At 35.6% G+C, this 18,368-nt stretch overlaps 1 protein-coding gene across 6 annotated transcripts in view; it reads left to right on the top strand.

Moving 5' to 3' along the window:
• Positions 1 to 18,368, top strand: part of PARP8 (poly(ADP-ribose) polymerase family member 8) — a 172,980-nt gene that overhangs the window by 57,356 nt on the left and 97,256 nt on the right. Inside the window, exon 1 of one of the 6 annotated variants that reach the window (XM_077896019.1) lies at positions 878 to 945. The exons of the other annotated variants lie outside the window; for them this stretch is intronic. Within the exon in view, the coding sequence (XP_077752145.1) occupies positions 893 to 945 (53 nt within the window). The 5' untranslated portion in view covers positions 878 to 892. Of the gene's footprint in view, positions 1 to 877; positions 946 to 18,368 lie in introns of those variants that run through there. 6 annotated transcript variants of the gene reach the window in all.

The raw sequence follows: 18,368 nt of genomic DNA, 5'->3' as shown, positions 1-18,368 counted from the left end.
TGGTTTAGCGCCGCCTTCAGCTCCGGGCCTGAACCTGGAGACCAGGGATCGAGTCCCACATTGGGCTCCCTGCATAGAGCCTGCTTCTTCCTCTGCCTGTGTCTCTGCCTCTCTCTCTCTCTCTCTCTCTCTGTCTCTCATGAATAAATAAATAAAATCTTTTAAAAAAATAAAACTAAAGGAAAGAGAATAGACATAGAAACTAAAAGAGGGTATGGTGTCATGGAAGCTAAGAAAGTGTTGTAAGAAAGGGAACATTATTAACATTATCAGTGCTAATGACAGTACAGTTGTGATAGAAGTTATCATTGGATTTGGAGTTATGAAGGTTGTTGATTATAATAACAGGACAGAACCTGTTATTGGCTTGGAAGAATTACATTAGATTATCCTAGAGTATGTTTGGATGCTGATAGAAATGATTTAAAAGGTAAGGAGACTTTGATGATGACAAACAGGCTAATTTCACATGTGAAGTTGTTGAGAAATTGAGAGTATAATCATGAAGGAATTGTACAGTTGTGACCAATTGAAATTAAATTTAAAATCTGGGAATTTGACCATCTGTAAGAACTTTGGTAAAGCTTAATGAATATTTGCACAATTTTACAATTTCACAGTTTCACCATCAGGGTCTAACTCAGGCAGTGGTTTGCAGTCATTAAGGATCTAGTACATGTGTCAAGGGAAGTTGTGTGTTTGGGGGCCCTCTTACTCTTCTATTTTCGGTTCCTCAGACTCCAGGGTCTTTCCATTAGCGACTTGGCTGCAGTTCACAAAAAGCCCATAATACAATTGGTGTAAGTGGGAAGTTTTTTCCTTCTTGTGTACGTCTTTCAGGTCTGTTCTGAGACCCAGGCCGTTTTCACTCATTCTTTCCTTTTGGGGCAGGATGGTATTCCTGTTCCTGACAAGATGGAAGATTGGAGAAAGACAGTGGCAAAGGTACATTTACCACCTGCATTTTATTTTATTTTATTTTATTTTATTTTATTTTATTTTATTTTAATTTTTTTACCACCTGCCTTTTAGAGGGTGAGCCCAGAACCTGCTACACAATACTTTTGTGTTTATCATATTGACCAGAATATGATGATATCATAATTCCTGGATACGCAGGGGAAACTGGAACATACAGCCTTGATTTGGGGCAGGCATGTTCCAAAAAATACCAGATTTCTATAAGAAAGGGTATGAATAAATATAATCCCTGATACCACAAAGGTCTGTATTTCCTTGAAATAGACCATGCATTTGAGACCATCTTTCCTCTCTTCCTCGCCCTCACCCTAGCTATCGGACATGGATCTCTGATATTGAGAAAATGGCATCCCTTCCTCCTAGCTGAGCTGGGCTAGGATGCAAGGCTTACTGGGCAGATAGCGTACAGGCTAGATAATGATTCTCTTGGGAGCCCTTAGCCTGGAGCCCTTTTGCAGTGCACAATTTGCACAGCCATACATGGCAATCCTGTTTCCTTGCTCTGACATCTCTTCTGTGTCCTCTGCTACTTGTGGGAAGAAGAGTAACGTAATGATCTAACAAAGTGATTCACATGAGGTAAAAATAATTGCTTTTTTACTGTCCTCGGGTTATGTATGAAATATTTTCAAGTTGGGATAAAACCCTTAACTTCTCTGTGTGCAAAACTTTTCAATAGCTGTTTTCCTGGTTTTAAGCGAAGTCACTTATTAGGTTTTGTTAGGATATTGCAGCAGTGGGTGCCTCCCATGTTTCAGAAAACATGCCATGTAAACACCAGTGGGTCCAGGAGACTTGGCTTTGGTTTTTTTTGTTTTTTGTTTTTTTGTTTTTTGTTTTTTTGGCAGAGGTAGTGTTAGCTTTTGTCATGCAGGCATACTCAGATGATTTATCGAAATACGAATATTGGCCAGCTGTTTCAGAAGCATTAAGCTAATTGTGGCTTGTATTATAGTCCATGCACTCAGTAATTTATCTCAGAGTACAGAACTGACTTTTTTTTTTTTTAAAGTAAGCTTTACGCCCGGTGTAGGGTTTGAACTCCCGACACTCCAGAATCAAGAGTGGCATGTTCTACAGCCATGTGCCCCCAGAACTGTCATGCTTGAGAGACCATTCAGTTCACTGAATCTTCCCTCCTGTTTTTCTGAATTCCTGGAGTCAAGTACCTGTGACTTCTTAACCAGTTGTATTGTTCTGTGCCTTCCTTTGTCTGTGGTTAATTCATTCAGATGGGTAGAGTATAGTGGCAATAGCTTGGCCTAATATGGGAATGAGATTGATAATATTTCGTGGCTGAATCTTTCTCCTTCTTTGGTAACTTTTTAGGTATTCTTTTTTTCAACACAATCGGGTCTTATTTTCGCGAGAATGAGTGAATTCATAGAAAATGTTTTCTCCCTAGTGAAAAGAAAAGTTCTTACTGGATGATAAGAAATCATGCCTTTGTATGCGACATATAATGATTAAATAAAACTGCTAAAGCTGTGTCCTGTTTTCTGTTTATCTGTATCATGTTCTGAAACTTTTGTAGCTTTGGAATAGTATTAAGGAATGTGACTAAGTAGATGAATCAGCTTTTATTTTTCATGTCCAAGCTGTTCCCTTTTCGTTGTGTCCAATTAAAATATGTTAACAGTTTTCATAATGAATGTTTTCAGTGTAATATTTGAAGGAGGAAGGACAGCTGGACTGAACAGGTTTTCATGAAAGTTTTTGGGATTACTGAAATCTTTAAAATTACAGGCATACCTCGTTTTGATTGTGCTTTGCTTTATTGTGCTTTGCAGATATTACATTTTTTACAAATTGAAGGTTTGTAGCGACCCTGTGTTATAAGCCCATTGGGATCATTGTCCCTCTATCATTTGCTCACTTTGTGTCTCTCTGTCACGTTTTGGTAATTCTTGCAATGTTTCAAACCTTTTCATTGTTATTATATTTGTTATGGTGATCTGTGGTCAGTGATCTTTGATGCTACTGTTGTAATTATTTTAAGGAGCTGTGAACTGTACCCGTTAGATAGGGAACTTTCTGGATAAATGTGTGTGTTCTGACTGTTCCACTGCCTGTTCCATATCTCTCTCCCTCTCCTCGGGCCTCCCTTCCCTGAGACACAGCAGTATTGAAGTTAGGCCAGTTAATAAGCCTGCAATGGCCTCTGAGTGATTAAGTGAGGGGAAGAGTCACATGTCTCTCACTTTAAATCAAAAGCTGGAAATTATTAAGCTCAGTGAGAAAGGCACATCGAAAGCTGAGGTAGGTCAAAAGCTAGGCTTGCCTCTTGTACCACCAATTAGCCAGGCTGTAAATGCGGAGGAACAGTTTTTAAAGAAAATGTACAACTGCTACTCCAGTGAACACACAAGTGATAAGAAAACAAAGCAGCTTTATTGCTGTTTATAGAGAAAGTTTGAGCGGTCTGGATAGAAGAGCCCCAACATTCCCTTAAGCCATAGTCTAATCCACAGCAAGGACCTAATTCTCTTCAGTTCTCTGAAGGGTGGGGAAGGTGAGGAAGCTGCAGAAGAAGAGTCTGAAGCTAGCAGAGGTTGGGACAGGAGGTTTAAGGAAAGAAGCCATCTTCATAACATCAAAGTGCGAGGTGCAGCAGCAAGTGCTGATGAGGAAGCGGCAGGAGGTTACCCAGAAGATCTAGCTGAGGTCATGAACTTGGCTACACTAAATGGCCGGTTTTCAGTGCCCATGAAACAGCCTCATGTTGGAAGAAGATGCCATTTAGGACTTTCATAGCTAACCAGGAGAAGCCAGTGCCTGGGTTCAAAATTTCAAAGGACAAGCTGACCCTCTTGTTAGGGAATTAATGCAGCTGGTGACTTGAAGTTGAAGCCAGTGCTCTTTTCCCCTTCTGAGTATCCTAGGGCCCTTCAGACTGATGCTCAATTTACTCTGCATTCTGTAAATGGAACAATACAGGCTGGATGACTGCACATCTGTTTGCAACACGGTTTACTGAATATTTTAAGCCCATTGTTGAGACCTCAGGAAAAAAAAAAAAAGAGTTCTTTCAAAGTAACACAGCTCATTGACAGGGCACATGGTCACCCAAGAGCTCCCCTGAGGGAGGCGTGCTACGAGGTTAATGTTGTTTTCATGCCTGCTAACTCGGCCTCCATTCTGCAGGAGTAATTTCAACTATAAGTCTTATTATTTAAGAAATACATATCGTGAAGCTTTAGCTGCCATAAGTAGTGATTTCTCTGATGAATCTGGGCAAAGGATACTGAAAACCTCCTGGAAAGGATTTATCATTTTAGATAGATAGCTTTAAGAACAGCCCTGATCTTTTAAGGGAAGAGGTCAAAATAACAACATGACCAGGAGTTTGGAAGAAGTTGATTCCAGCCCTCATGGATGATTTTGAGAGAGGTTCAAGACTTCAGTGGAGGAAGTAACTGCAGATGTGGTGAAAACAGCAAGAGAACTAGAATTAGAAGTGAAGCCTTACATGTGACTGAGCATCTCATGATAGAACTTTCACAGATGAGGACTTCCTTCTCATGGATGAGTGAAAAAGTAGTTTCCTGAGATGGAATCTGCTCCTGGTGAAGATGCTGTGAAGACTGTTGGAATGACAGCAAAGGATTTAGAATATTACATAAACTAAGTTGATAAGTCAGTGACATGGTTTGAAAGGATGGATTCCAATTTTGAAAGTTCTCCTGTTGGTAAAAAGGCTATCAAACAGCATCTCATCTACAGAGAAATCATTCGTGAAAGGAAGAATCTGTCGATGTGGCAGGCTTCATTGTTGTCTTATTTTAAGAAATTGCCACAGCCACCCTAGCCTTCGGCAGCTACCACCCTGATCAGTCAGCAGCCATCCATATCAAAGCAAGACCCCCCATCAGCAAAAAGATTACAGTTCACTGAAAGCTGAGATGGTTAGTGTTTTTTAACAACAAGATATTTTTAAATTAAGGGGTGTACAATGTTCTTTTAAACATAATACTATTGTACACCTAATAGGCTACAGTATAGTGTAAATATAACTTTATATGCACCGGGAAATAAAATTTTGTTTGCCCTGCTTTATTGCAATATTTTCTTTACTGTAGTAGTCTGGGCCTGAACCTGAAATCTTCAAGGCATGCCCATATGAACATTTGTTTTTCTCTGCCATTAATTTCTAATGTAAGGTGTTGGAAAACCGAAGTTCTATAGTTAATGGAAGAGTTTCAAAGTAATTGAATTTACCATAAGCCAAATGTATTAATAATATTAAAAGATGCTGTGGTATAGACTTCTGTATGTTCACTAAATTCCTGCTTGGGCACACAGCTAGACTACATTTTCCAGCCTCCCTGCGCAAGGTATCATCATACACTTGCGTTCCAGAGAATGGAGTATGGATGGAAGTGATGTATGTCACTTCGAGGCTTTACCAATGAAACTTTTCATGACTTTCATGCACATTTGTTTCTTGCACGTGTGGGTTGAGTGCAGAGGAGGATGAAGCCTTAGAAGATTGTTTAATAAGCCTGGACCCTCACTGACTGGAGCAGGATCTCCTGCTCTTCTCCATATTCTGTGTGATACGTATGAGAAGTCAATGTCTGTTGTATTAAACTACTATTGATGTAGCTTGCAGCCATCTTGGGACCTTGGAATCCAGCTGTGTGTTTGGGAAGAAACAGGATTTAGTGAACACAAGACATTGCCCCTCTCATAGATTATGTGCCCAAATGTTCAGGCATGGATGTCTTGTGTACTTAAAGATTTTACACTTCTCATGTTATCCTAGACCTTTCCTAACCCTTAAGAATGATGTGAGTGGTGTACTCAATAGGTAGGAATGTTTGGTACAGTCTAGCAGCAAAGAGGCATTTCAGTTCACTCTAAATCATGAATATTTCTGCAGTAGATAATTAACATTGGTAATTGTATTGTTTTATAGCCAGCTTACTGGAATGATCTGTAATGTGGCTTGGCAACAGTCAACAGCTATCAGATGCCATTTGAAATAATTTACTGATTAGAGATAACTTATTATTTCTTGCCCAGCCTTTTCACTCTATGAATGTTTAAGTATATTTTTGCCTCTTAAATATGGTAATAGATTTTACTTTACATGCAAATATTGGCAATAAGCTAAAAATTCCTTTCCTTTGTGAGTCAACTTTCAGATGCCTTTAATGGATGATAATTTTTTTAATGTTATCATTTAGTTCTCAGATGCTTGTTTTAATAACTTCCTTCAGAGTCCTGAAGTGAAGTCTTGTCTTAGGAAGCTAGATATTAAATTTCTCCTTCTTGCACTCTTGCCCAAGGGTTTTGAGTTCTATATATTCTCTACTAGGAATAGGTTGTTTTCTTTCATCTCCTAGATTAAATAGTTGCCTTCTCAAGACTTTGGGGTGATAATGATAATCATAATGACAATGATAATGATGATTTGACATTAATATGGTTAAAGTGTTTGGATAGCAAAGGCCAGGGGCCATTCTCTTTGAAAAGAAGTGATGGTTTGTTCCTGGCTGTTTTATATTTAATTTCATTTATGTAGTTTGGGTTTGCATGAATACTAGGTTCTTGTGGCACTTTCTGGCTCTATGGTATCAAATAAATCTGTTAACCTCTATTTGCTTTCTTATTCAGTCATACTTATAATGTGAGAAACTATGAAGACCTTTAAAGCTCTATAATAGTGTGATCCATTGAATTTATGATTCACCCATAACAGGTAGTGAGTACCTTTACACTTGGTGGTGGTAATCCTACAATTAGAGGTAAGACTAAATTCTTGAGGAAGGAAAATAACAGAAAAATGAATGAGAAAAATAAAGGATATAGAAGAAAAAACATGCATTATTGGAGAGTATTTCCAGATTTCCCCAAACAGGTTTATTTCTATTCCTTATGAAATTTAAAAAAGAAAAAAAAAAAACCTCTTTATGAGGGAGGGAAGGAAATTTTAAAAGTTTTTCTTCTCATTCAGAGTTAGTTTAATCCTGGAGACATTGAAATATTTTTAAAAATTTATTTATGGGGAATTTAATTTCCCTTTTAAATTTTAAGTAGAGGATTTCAGTTTCTCCAGAAGAAATTATTCTCTTTGGGTCAGCTTCCATCTGTGCAATGGCATGCCTATAAATATTCTTCAGAACTAACTGTAAAAATTCTCAAAAATATGATTGTCTATTCAGATTACATGCCTTTCCTTTCTGTGTTTGGAATGAACAAATATGTAGCTCGGTGAAATTGATTGTATGTGTGAAAATGGATTCTTTACTTTTACCTACCTTAATAAGCATGCAGATTGCTAACTTTTCAGTAGATGCATTTAAAATACATTATAGCTAATCAAATGTTAAAATAAATTATAGCTAATCAAATGTGTTTTTGTGTTTCCTTTTAAATGACACAGTTCATGGGCCAGCACAGCAAAGGAAAAAAAAAATCAGTTTAGTTACCCTTTACTGAAAACAAGTTGATTCATAAAGGAATTTGCAGTTAAATGAATTATATTGACAACGTGATATGTTAGATAGGTGAGAATCACAATCATGCCCATCAGAAGCCACTGTCCATGACATATGGTGAAATGTTAGGTGATTTTTCCCTCTTCCAATCATCTGCCTACAATTTCATTTTTCATTAATGGAAAATATTATAATCATGTTACATGTTTTTAATTTTTTTGGTAAAAGCAATACATATTATAATTTTGGCTGCGTATCACACTCTTTTATTTAATACTTTTATTTTGATTGTAGAAGTTTTTTGATTGGAATAGTAGCTTAATATGAGGTAAATGAATGTAGTTGTTATTTATAAAGAATCTTATTTTATTATTATTTAAAACTTATTTATTTATTTATTCATGAGAGACACACAGCGAGAGGTGGAGACACGGGCAGAGGGAGAAGTAGGCTCACCACAGGGAGTCTGATACAGGACTTGATCCCCAGGCCCAGGATCACGCCCTGATCTGAAGGCAGATGCTCAACCGCAGAGCACCCAGGCGTCCCTATAGAGCATTTTATGTAGTGTTTATGTATGTGTGTATTAGCTAGAGGTGAATGCTGGCTGATGTCTAAAGTGGGAAAAACAATCAATGAACTATTTTATTTACAAACTATACTTTTAACAAGATACTTACACATAGGCTCAAATAATCTTACATTCGAGTCATCACTATTAATCTGGGAAATTATTGGCCAACTTTTGCATTCTAACACATTCTAACATGAACACATGTTCAGTCAGGAATGTCTCTGGAATTCAAACACAATTTCATGTGTTTACTGTTAATAATGGCTATTAAGTAAAACAAAATTAGTGGTCTACATAACACAAATTACAGAGCAATTTATTAATTTACTAATTGTTTTTTCTACAGCAGACCTTTTCAGTTGTTTATACAGTATACAACCCTGGTAATGAAAAAAACGGTTTACAGCTAAGTTAACAACAGCCGTGGAAGGTCTTAAGCCAGGCTTTCTAAACTATAATCGGTATGTTCCATTCTGTTGGTGGTTGTGTTTCAGAATGGCACTGCTAATGTTACAGGCCTTACCAGTTTGTAAGCGGTCCTGCTTAGATCGTTTTTCTGATTCAGTGCTTATATGCATTTCGTCGAATCGTGACTGTAGAAGCATCCCTTGGAACCTGAGCTGGGTATGGCTGTGCCACCTACTCCCAGGGTGTTTCCGTGCCTCTTTTTGGAAAGCTGACAGTTCGATTGCTTTATATGTGACAATTTTACAGCTATGCCGTGTTGCTTCAAGTTGCCCCCTCCCTACTTTTTTTGAATAAAGGTTCTTTTTGTGGTGTGTCAGACAAATCTGGATTTGAAGCTTCACTTTTTCTCTCAGTAAGGCGTGACATTGGGAGTGTTTCAAAGCTTGGGAGTCCCTGTTTCCTCAACTACATAGTAATAGTGAATGTATGGCTTTTTTTTTTTTAATGATGTAATTAAGTGTGTGTTACATAAAAAGTGTTCAATAAAAATCTGTAGAATGAAGTATGTGGAAACTTTTTCATTAGCTATCTTCCAAGTTTTGTGTCTTTTTCCATTTTATAAATATGTTCTTACCCATAGGAGTACCTTAGGTTTGATTTCAAAATCTGAGGGGGGAGGCTGTGTCTTCCCATTCAGCCACATTGATTAGCATCACCAACCGTTGTAAAGCATGTTGTATGTTGCCAATAATATTTCAATTAAAAATTCCCTCGGGAACAAAGCTCCATTTAATAAAGTTGGCTTGGGCACAGAGATGATTCAGAAAGTTCCCTTTCCCCAGTGCGGGAAAACTCACAAGGGAGCTGCTTTGTATGCTGGTCTCATGTAGACTTGCTGGCTCCTGAAAATTCTCTCAGAAGGGCGGGACCACCAAGGATTGTGCAGACAAGTCATACCCAAGTGTAAGAGGCACCGCTCAGGACTTGTCACCATGAATCATCTCTGTCCGCTTGCAGTAGACCTTTCTCAAAGGGCAGAAGCCAGGCACCTCTGCCCAAAAGAGGAAGGGTAGAGTGTACTGGGGAAGGAATTCACATCTTAGAATAATACATCATTCTGCGTTTTGTATTGTTTCTTTTTGTGGAAATAACCAAAAGAGTGGTCATTAGAAACTACTCTCCTGTGTGAGGATAAGACAGTCCCATGTTATATATATGGTAAGGATGACATTTATGGTCGTAAATCAAGATAATCTGAGATTTCTCAGGGCTTTTTAAGTTGATAAGAAAACCACAGGCACTTTCTTTGTACTAGTGTTTTGTGAGTGATAGAGGATTGCCACTATGATAGTTTTGTTAATCATTTTACCCTTATCTCTTTATCAGCAGGACTGTAGTATTTTTATGACCACCCCCCCCTTCTTTTAATGAACACCCGAGCTACTTCCTTGTACAAAATGCTGTAGGCACATTTGGACACGTTGTGAGTCAGCCCTGGCTCTTGTGTGCCAAATACTCCCTTCTGCTAGAGTCTGCCCAGTGCCCACGCCTACTGCTCCTGCTTTCTTCAGGGTTTGGCTTCCTCTGGAAAAGATGGACACTGATCCCACCAAGATATTGTGGACCTCTTTTTGTGGTTGTCTTCTGTGTGTAGATACTGTGCTTTGATCAAATGGGTGGCAAGTGTTTTGGTCAAACTTGTGGCAAGGGTAGATGTGGACTATATTTTTTAAAAATTAAACGCTTCAGGTAGCCTCCCTTACTTGTAGGCTTGGTTTCCATTCTTTTCAACAATATGTTAAGGCAGATCATGATTTGCACCTTCCAGTGGGCCAGGGGCTACAGATACTGCAGATACCTAGAAGAATAAAACACAATGCCTTCCACATTTAGTTTGGAAGCTATTGGACTCAAAAATGAAATGAAAATTTTGAAGAACGAGGTGGTGTATTTAAATTCTTCCACTCCTTTTCTTTTACTAATTTACAGATTTCTGCGGAAGACTTTCTATCCCTTCACTAATGGCAAGTCATGTGCCCTTGTTTTATGCTCTGGTTTATGGTGTCATCTTCCTTTAGAGCATTTGTCACAGCTGCCATTTTCATCTATTGGGGCGATAATTTTACTGTATTTTCCTTGGTCAGCCTTGAAACTCTCTGAGTTCAGGGGCTCTGTCCATTTTAATTCAGCCGTGTTGGCACAGAATAGGTCTTCAGTAATCATTTACTCCATGACTGGTTGAATGAACGTATGAGTTCTATTAATGATTGGGGGGATCTACTCATTGACTTATTACTCATCACTTCTTTTCACTCTGAGTAGGAATGTCATTTGTCTCAAGGGCTTAATATTTGCCGTATTTATAAAAGCTCTCATCTGCTTTTAAAAGTTCTCTTTTGTTTTGTAGTATTCTTAGTCATAGTAGGATAATCACTTTGAATTGCTTCCTCAGAGCCATGTTTGTAAATGTCAGGGTGGGTTAAGATGGTGCGTGTTTGAGAAGGAAGATCTAGGGACTACAGCTGGACAGACGTGACCATTGAATTTTGAATTATCTATGAATCGGCTCATTAAAAATGGTAAAAAATGGTTCTGTTGATCTTAACACTTTGAGTTCTAAGAAACACTTGTTATATCATATTTTCACATAATCCCTAAATTCACATCATTCTGATATTCTTGTTTCTCTCTAATATTCTGAGTGCTCTTTAATTGATGGCTGTCTCAGCCTCTTTTGCTTTTTTTGTCAGACTACCTATTTTTGTGTCAGGTTCTTGTTTTTGTAGGAGTCAATTTTCAAAATTAAGGTCCTACAGTTTCCTCAGTTCTTAAAACTACGCAGAGGTTTTCTTTTCTTTTTCTGTCTTTTGTTTCTCTCTCTTCCTTCCTCCCCCACCCCCTTTTCTTTCCATTTTGGCACCCACATGAAACTTTTGGGTACTCCCCTCCCAGAATTAGTTGCCTTGCCTTTCCCAAGAATGATATAAAAATATTTCTCAAAGAGAAGGTAAAACTAGTTCTTGAATATCAAGGAAATTTAATATATTTTGAATTGATCACTTCCCCAACAGAATTTAAAATGTTGCGTAACTTACAAAGTATGATTTTGATATCACTCAAAATGGAATTTTATATGAAGTATTTAGAGTTTTTCCATATTCTTTCCTATTGGAGGTCTATATGTTAACTTTGAAAAATATTTATTTATTTATTTATTTATTTATTTATTTTGAAACATATTTAATAATATGGTGAGATAAATCAAATATCTTCATTGAGGTAGAAAAAGGAATCTGAGAGCTCATTTTTATTTTTTTATTTTATTTTTTTTAAAGATTTTATTTATTTATTCATGAGAGACACAGAGAGAGAGAGAGAGAGAGAGTCAGAGACACAAGCAGAGTGAGAAGCAGGCTCCAAACAGGGATCCCAATGTGGGACTCGATCCCTGGACTCCAGGATCAAGCCCTAGGCCAAAGGCAGGTGCCAAACCACTGAGCCACCCAGGGATCCCTTGAGAGCTCATTTTTAAATATTGAATGAAGACTTAAAACATTTTTTCCCATAAATGTACTTAGATACGTAGTAATTTTATGGTCCAGTCTTATGATACATATGTAAATGTGTGGTTATTGAACATAACTCCTTCTAAAGTGAGAATCTCATTCATTTAAAAAAACAAAAGTAGATGCATTTTGCTTTCATTGCTCTGGCAACTATGAACTAAGTAAAAGTAGTTTAAATAGTCACCTCATCATTAAAAGAACCTTCCTTTGATAACTAATATCGATCTGCAAAACTGTTGCCAAATAGAGTCGCACATGTCTCTATTCAAAAACAGTGCTTTGCTAAGGAAACAATATATAGAGGAAAAGTGACTTTTTTTTCACATCAGGTTGTTAAGGACATTTCATGATTATTTTAAATTGATTGATTTCTGACTTGGAGCAGGAGCTGGTATTCTGCGTATAAATGTTAATAAATATGCTGTACAAATTCCATTAAATAATCGAGAAAATGGTAAAAACTTAATGAAAGGCATCTAGGTCAAAGGAAACCTAAGTTCTGGACCAAGTGCTCTGTAACCAAAGACAAATTGATAGACCTCTCTGCACCTTAATTTCCTTACCTATAAAATAAGAGGCCCAGATAGATGGTCCATTTTTATGACTATAATTTTATGAGTGTTATGGGAATAAATTTTATTTCTCTTTGCAGTTCAGAAAGGTAACTCTTTTTGAAATATTTCTTTTCAGTTAGGTATGAATATCACCAGCAGGCATCTTCCATCCATCTCTTCCAGATTAGCTGTCTCAAATGTTTTTCCTTCCCTTTCTTACCGATAAATTTGGACTCCTTTTTAACACTGATGACAACTTCAGTATCCTTCTTGTCACCTTGCAGACTTTAACCATAAAAATACTCATTGGTTTTAAAAGGAGAAAAAAGTATATATTAGGATTATGAAGCCTGGCCTTGAAACATTTCCTATCTTTTATTAAATGTCTGTTACCTGAACAGAATTTTTTTTAGGGTGGAAAGTAGGGGAAGAAGGGAGCTCGATGCATTCGAGAATGCAGGTAACTGTCATACCAACATTTTAAATGCCTTCTTAAAAGGAGCACACATGGGAACGTATTAACTAAGGTATTAAGAAGTGTTACTGCAAGTCTGATACTAATTAGGGCAAGCATCTGGGTATATTTCCTCTTTTGAAGTTGAAAAAATATTTTTAAAAAGCACAAAACTTAGAGTCATCAGTACAGATTGTATAAGAATTTTAACTGGATTCTGTTTGGTCTTAGTTTCATCATTTTTTTTTCTTCGTTGTGATTTTATAAATGTCAGACCTATTTTTATTTCTTAAAAAGCTGATAGGACAGAACTGAGTTTGTGTGCTGATTATTTAACCAGTACTTTAACTGATGGAATATTTATTCAATGCCAAAAATCATCAAGATATTTTTGTTGTAGTCTCAGGGTCTTCCTTTGAAAACAAAGCTATACTTTTAGAATGTGAATCAGTTCTTTTGTTAATAATGATCAAAGGTGAAGTAGAACAGATGAAGAAATAACTATATAAACTTAAGCATATTAATTACAAGAGAAGCTTGTATTCTGTGCAAGAAGGGATGCCTGGTGGCTTTGACTTCTTTTGGGACAGTAACTTTTCTCTGTGGCTTCTATCTTCAGAAATATTTTGAGGAAGAAAGATTAGAATCTTGTCACAAAATAATCAGAAATTTCTTGCCATAACAAAGTACACTTTATAAGATCACAAGAGGCAAAATGACTCAGTGGAAAAAGTCAGAAAATCTAGCTCTGCTTCTGGTTCCACATGGAAATAAAGGAATCCCTATAAATTTGTTTCTTCATCTGGACAGTGAGAGTGTGCATTAGGTTCTTCTGTTTCACTCTGCTAGTGAAATCAAGATCATACTATGTATATTTGCTGTACCTTTCCCACCTCTCAAGACTTTTATCCTTTGGCCTTTAGAGAATGAAATTAAAACAAAGTCTTTGCCATTTTGAATTTTTTTTCAATTGATTTCTCTTTTGTTCTTCTGCGCAAAAGAATGAGCATGTTTGTGTGTTGGACTCGAGTCAAATGAAAATGTAAACCAGAAAAATCACAGCATTGTGCCTTTGCTTGTACAGGTGTGGCTCATGTAAATCCAGGAAGTCCGGTAGAGTTCTTAAATTTATTTATATGCTGAAGAAGATGTGTTTGTTGAACTCTGAATAAAGGATCACTAGACAGCTTTTTGTTCTTTCCATTGTGAAGATATATTTATCTAATCTTACTGTGATGGGAAATGTTCATTATCTCCTGCAGTTATTTTATTTCTCTCTCTCCCTTTTCTTTTTAGATACAGACATTAGTATAGGACTCAATGCTTAGGTATAGATTTCTTATAATCAGTTGTGTATTTGCTTAATTACAGAATGTGGCCTCATGAGTTATCCTTTCAAATATTAAAAGTTAAAATATACACAATTGTGTGTGTATATATATTTGTAATATATATACAACTTATTATCCAGAATTTCTTATTATATACAACTTATTATCCAGAATTTCTAAATCCAAAAAACTCTGAAAATTGAAACAAAGTTATTAAATTTGGCCCATTCACAAACTGATCTGAACGGACATGAGTTTATTTATTTATTTATTTATTTATTTATTTATTTATTTTTATTTTTTTTTTTATTGGTGTTCAATTTACTAACATACAGAATATGAACGGACATGAGTTTATTTATAGTGGGAACGGTCATGCCTGTCTCTAGATATATTATTGTTTTTGATAAGGTGTAAGATGTGCACTCTATTACCTTTCCAAAATATGGAAAATTCTGAATTTCAGAATATACGTGGCCACTGGGGTTTCAGATAGGAGAGTCTGATCCTTAGCATCTTGATTTTCCCATGAGATTATTAGCATGTGAGCGTAAGAATTTTGGTTTCTCATTGTTACTGGCAGTGGAAATCATGTGATAAAGAGACAATAATTTAGCGCTTGCCCCTAAAAAAACTGGAACTAGACTTTGGAGAAATAAACTACATACAATATGGGAGAGAATCTTAACAAACACAAAACATGCCATACATAGTGCTTATCCATAAAAGTTAGTGCATAGTACTTGTAATTTTTAAAACCAGTTTTGTGCTTGCTATAAATACAAATAGGGTTTTATACCGTTTTGCTAAACATGTTTAAAAGAAATTCTGAATAGAAATAGTTGATATGCAGACTGATATTTGCATAAAAACTAATTAAAGGATGCTTTGGAAATGTTCAGTATATTGTTGAGTAATTTGGCTTTGGAAGACAAAGTAGTAAAAATCGTTTTTTTAAATGATAAATGCAAGCGACATACAATAGTTTTTACTCAGCAGATAGTATCTTCTTTCTTTTTTGGTAACTATAGGAATGAAACTGAATAAGTCTCACATAACAGTGCTTTTGTATCCTGTGACTTACGGTCATAGAAGACTGATTTAAAATTGACAGAAAACTTGTCTCTGATATCACAGATGGTGTCTATTAGACTCTTTGGTGGGCAGCTTGATTAAGAAAAAAACTAAAAATTCAAATTGCTAATGTCAATACTTTATGAAAAAAAACATTTTCTTTTGCTTGAAAAGTCTTCCTAATCTTGAAATAGTTTTTTAAAAGCTTTTAAATGATTCCCTGATTGATTGACTTTATCTTAAAAGCTTTTAAAGGATTCCCTGATTGACTTTAATTTAATACTTTATAATAAGTGAATTTTTGAAAGATTATATTAAGCTTTAATAGTATTTATATTTAAATTTTAATTACACTATATTCAAAGATAGACATAATGGTGGTTAAATAATTTAGAAAATGACTTATCAGTTAGTTACACACAACCTCACAATCTGTTATACCAAAAAAGGTATTTTGTCAATATCTATGGTAGAGTCTAATATCTTTACTATCATTGTCCATCTCTCATCATGTGAGGCTTCATTTTAATATTCAACATGGTTACTTGTCCTACTTGTCACATTCCCTACAGTTCCCTACAGATTTATTTCTCCAACTTGTTCATCTGTAGTACTCCTCAATTTCTAGTGTGTTCTCAAGTATAAATACACATAACCTCCAGAAGTTTTCCTTAAATGACCCTGTCCCATTTGGAGCATTTCCCTACTTTCCTCACACTCTGTATATTAACTGTTAGAAGAGTTTCTAATGAAAAAAATAAACTTAAGTGTATCATGTTATGAAAAGTAATTTCAGAAGCGTTCAGAAAGTCTTGAGGGAATGTATGATATGATGGTATTAAATGTAAAAATATAGATAAGAGTGATATAAAGGCTTTTAACATTGAACTTTATCTTTTTTTAATGGAAGTTTTATTTAAGATCTCATTTGCGTATTTATCTTTTTTTTTTCAATTGGTATATGTGAAATTCATAATAATTTATAAAGGATTTCTTGAGGGTAGAAATGGGGATTGGGAAATCTCATGACAGAAATTTTATTATTTTCCTTCTTACTGGCCCTCTTAAGAAAAAGAAAGAGGAAAAAGAGAAGAAAAAACCTTATTGATGCTGTAGGAATATCCAGTTTTTCATTTGCTTTGGGTTGTCACTAGATGGTTAAAGTGATGATTCTTACATATTCAGCTTGTATATGATAGCATAGAAGTGAATTGTTGCTGAAGATCACACAATTGTTTTAAACAATTTGCAATCTGTCAGTAATGTGTTTACTGTTACATAGAATTATATAAAATTGATTTTTTTCCTATTTCATGTCTTTAGAAATGTGTAATTCTCAACCAAATTGCACATGTTCCCAGGATGTTAGTATATATTTTCTTTCTCAGATTAACTGAAAAAAAAAAAAAAACCGTTAATGCTCACTCTCTCTCGTTCTGTTTTTCTCTGTAACCTGAAGAATTTCTTCATTGACTTATCTGAAGCTAAGAGATTTGCCTATTTTTAGAAATTAGAGAAGTGACTTTCCATGGATGCTAGAGTTTTCCCATTTTCTTCAGTGAAATTCATAGTGCCAAAATCAAGGATGCCAAAGACACAGATTGAACCATGCACTGCCTAGAAAAGGAAGCTGAAACAGTGTGATATTTATGCCCACCCTAAATCCAGACTCTAACAAGATTATATATGCAGAACCAAGTGTTAGACAAATCTATATTCTAGAGCCTTATTATCATTAGTATCACCATAATGTATCACTATAATAGAAATTAATCATGAACAGAAGGATTTGAAGTGACTGGAAGAACATTTTTATTTTTTTATTTTTTATTTTTTGGAAGAACATTTTTATAAGCCAAATTGATCATTGCCTCTCTCATGTGGTGGTGCTATAATAGGATTCAGTGTACATTTGTTTGGTTCCTAGGGAGCTATCTCAACAGAATATTTTCTGTAATTTATTTAAACATATTTGCATGGCCTGCAAATATTGAAATTTCAAGACCTTTGAGTACCCTTTACTGTTTGTTCAGATTTTGTAATCAATGTTGCAAATATCAAATGTAATATTTTCATGATTTTGAGCATGTTGAATTAAAGATGAATGTCCTTGAACCCTCTGCATATAACGTATAAACACAATGTGACTCCTTTGTTCTCACTTCACGACATTATACAGTACAATAAAATTCCATTACAATGATTTGCTTCATACAGACACATTACAGACCAAATAATATCCCTTAAAATATTACATATGTAAAAAATCTATTCCAAAAAAAAAAAAAAAATCTATTCCATGAGGGAAAGGCAAGTGTTATTCATTTCTCCTAAAATCAGACTTACAAAGAGACTTTAGTTAATTGGATTTAAGTTATCTTTGGTAAAACATAAACTACTTCTTACTCTACCACATTTTAAGAGTCACTCAGTGTACATGGCAAGGAAGCTATATATATTTTTTGAGCACCCCTTAGGATGCAATATGCATATATATTGAATATCTGAGGCACAGCAGTGAATAAGATATGGAGAGAAATTAGATCTAGTGGGGGAAAAAAGCATTGATTTGATATTGACCCCACTTATAGTTATGAAAAGTTTTAAGAGGGGTTCATAAAGGGCCCTATGACAGTGCTTAGTAAGGGGTCTTAATCTTATCTGTATCAAATTGGACAGTGAGAGGTAAAGCTGAGGGGGAGGGCTCTTGAAAAGTAAAAATTCTGATTCCTGATAGATGTATAGGATTTAGCCAGGAGACATAGAGGTGTTTCCCCCATTTTATTGAATATATGCTTATGTGGCTTGTGAAATACAATTTTTAAATTAATTCTAGTAGTTTTTCTCTGGAGGTACATTTAATATTAAAATATTTATTCCAGAAGAATTTGGAAGAAAAGAAAGCAAACACTGTCAGCAATAACAACCATAAGTGATCCAAAAATCTCCCCAGGAAGCATACCCTTATACCCTTCTCCACTCC

Source organism: Canis aureus, chromosome 4 (assembly GCF_053574225.1).
Source record: "Canis aureus isolate CA01 chromosome 4, VMU_Caureus_v.1.0, whole genome shotgun sequence".
Taxonomy (NCBI): Eukaryota; Metazoa; Chordata; class Mammalia; order Carnivora; family Canidae; genus Canis; species Canis aureus.
The sequence above is the reverse complement of the archived record's forward strand: the minus strand, read 5'-3'. Positions and strand labels throughout refer to the sequence as shown.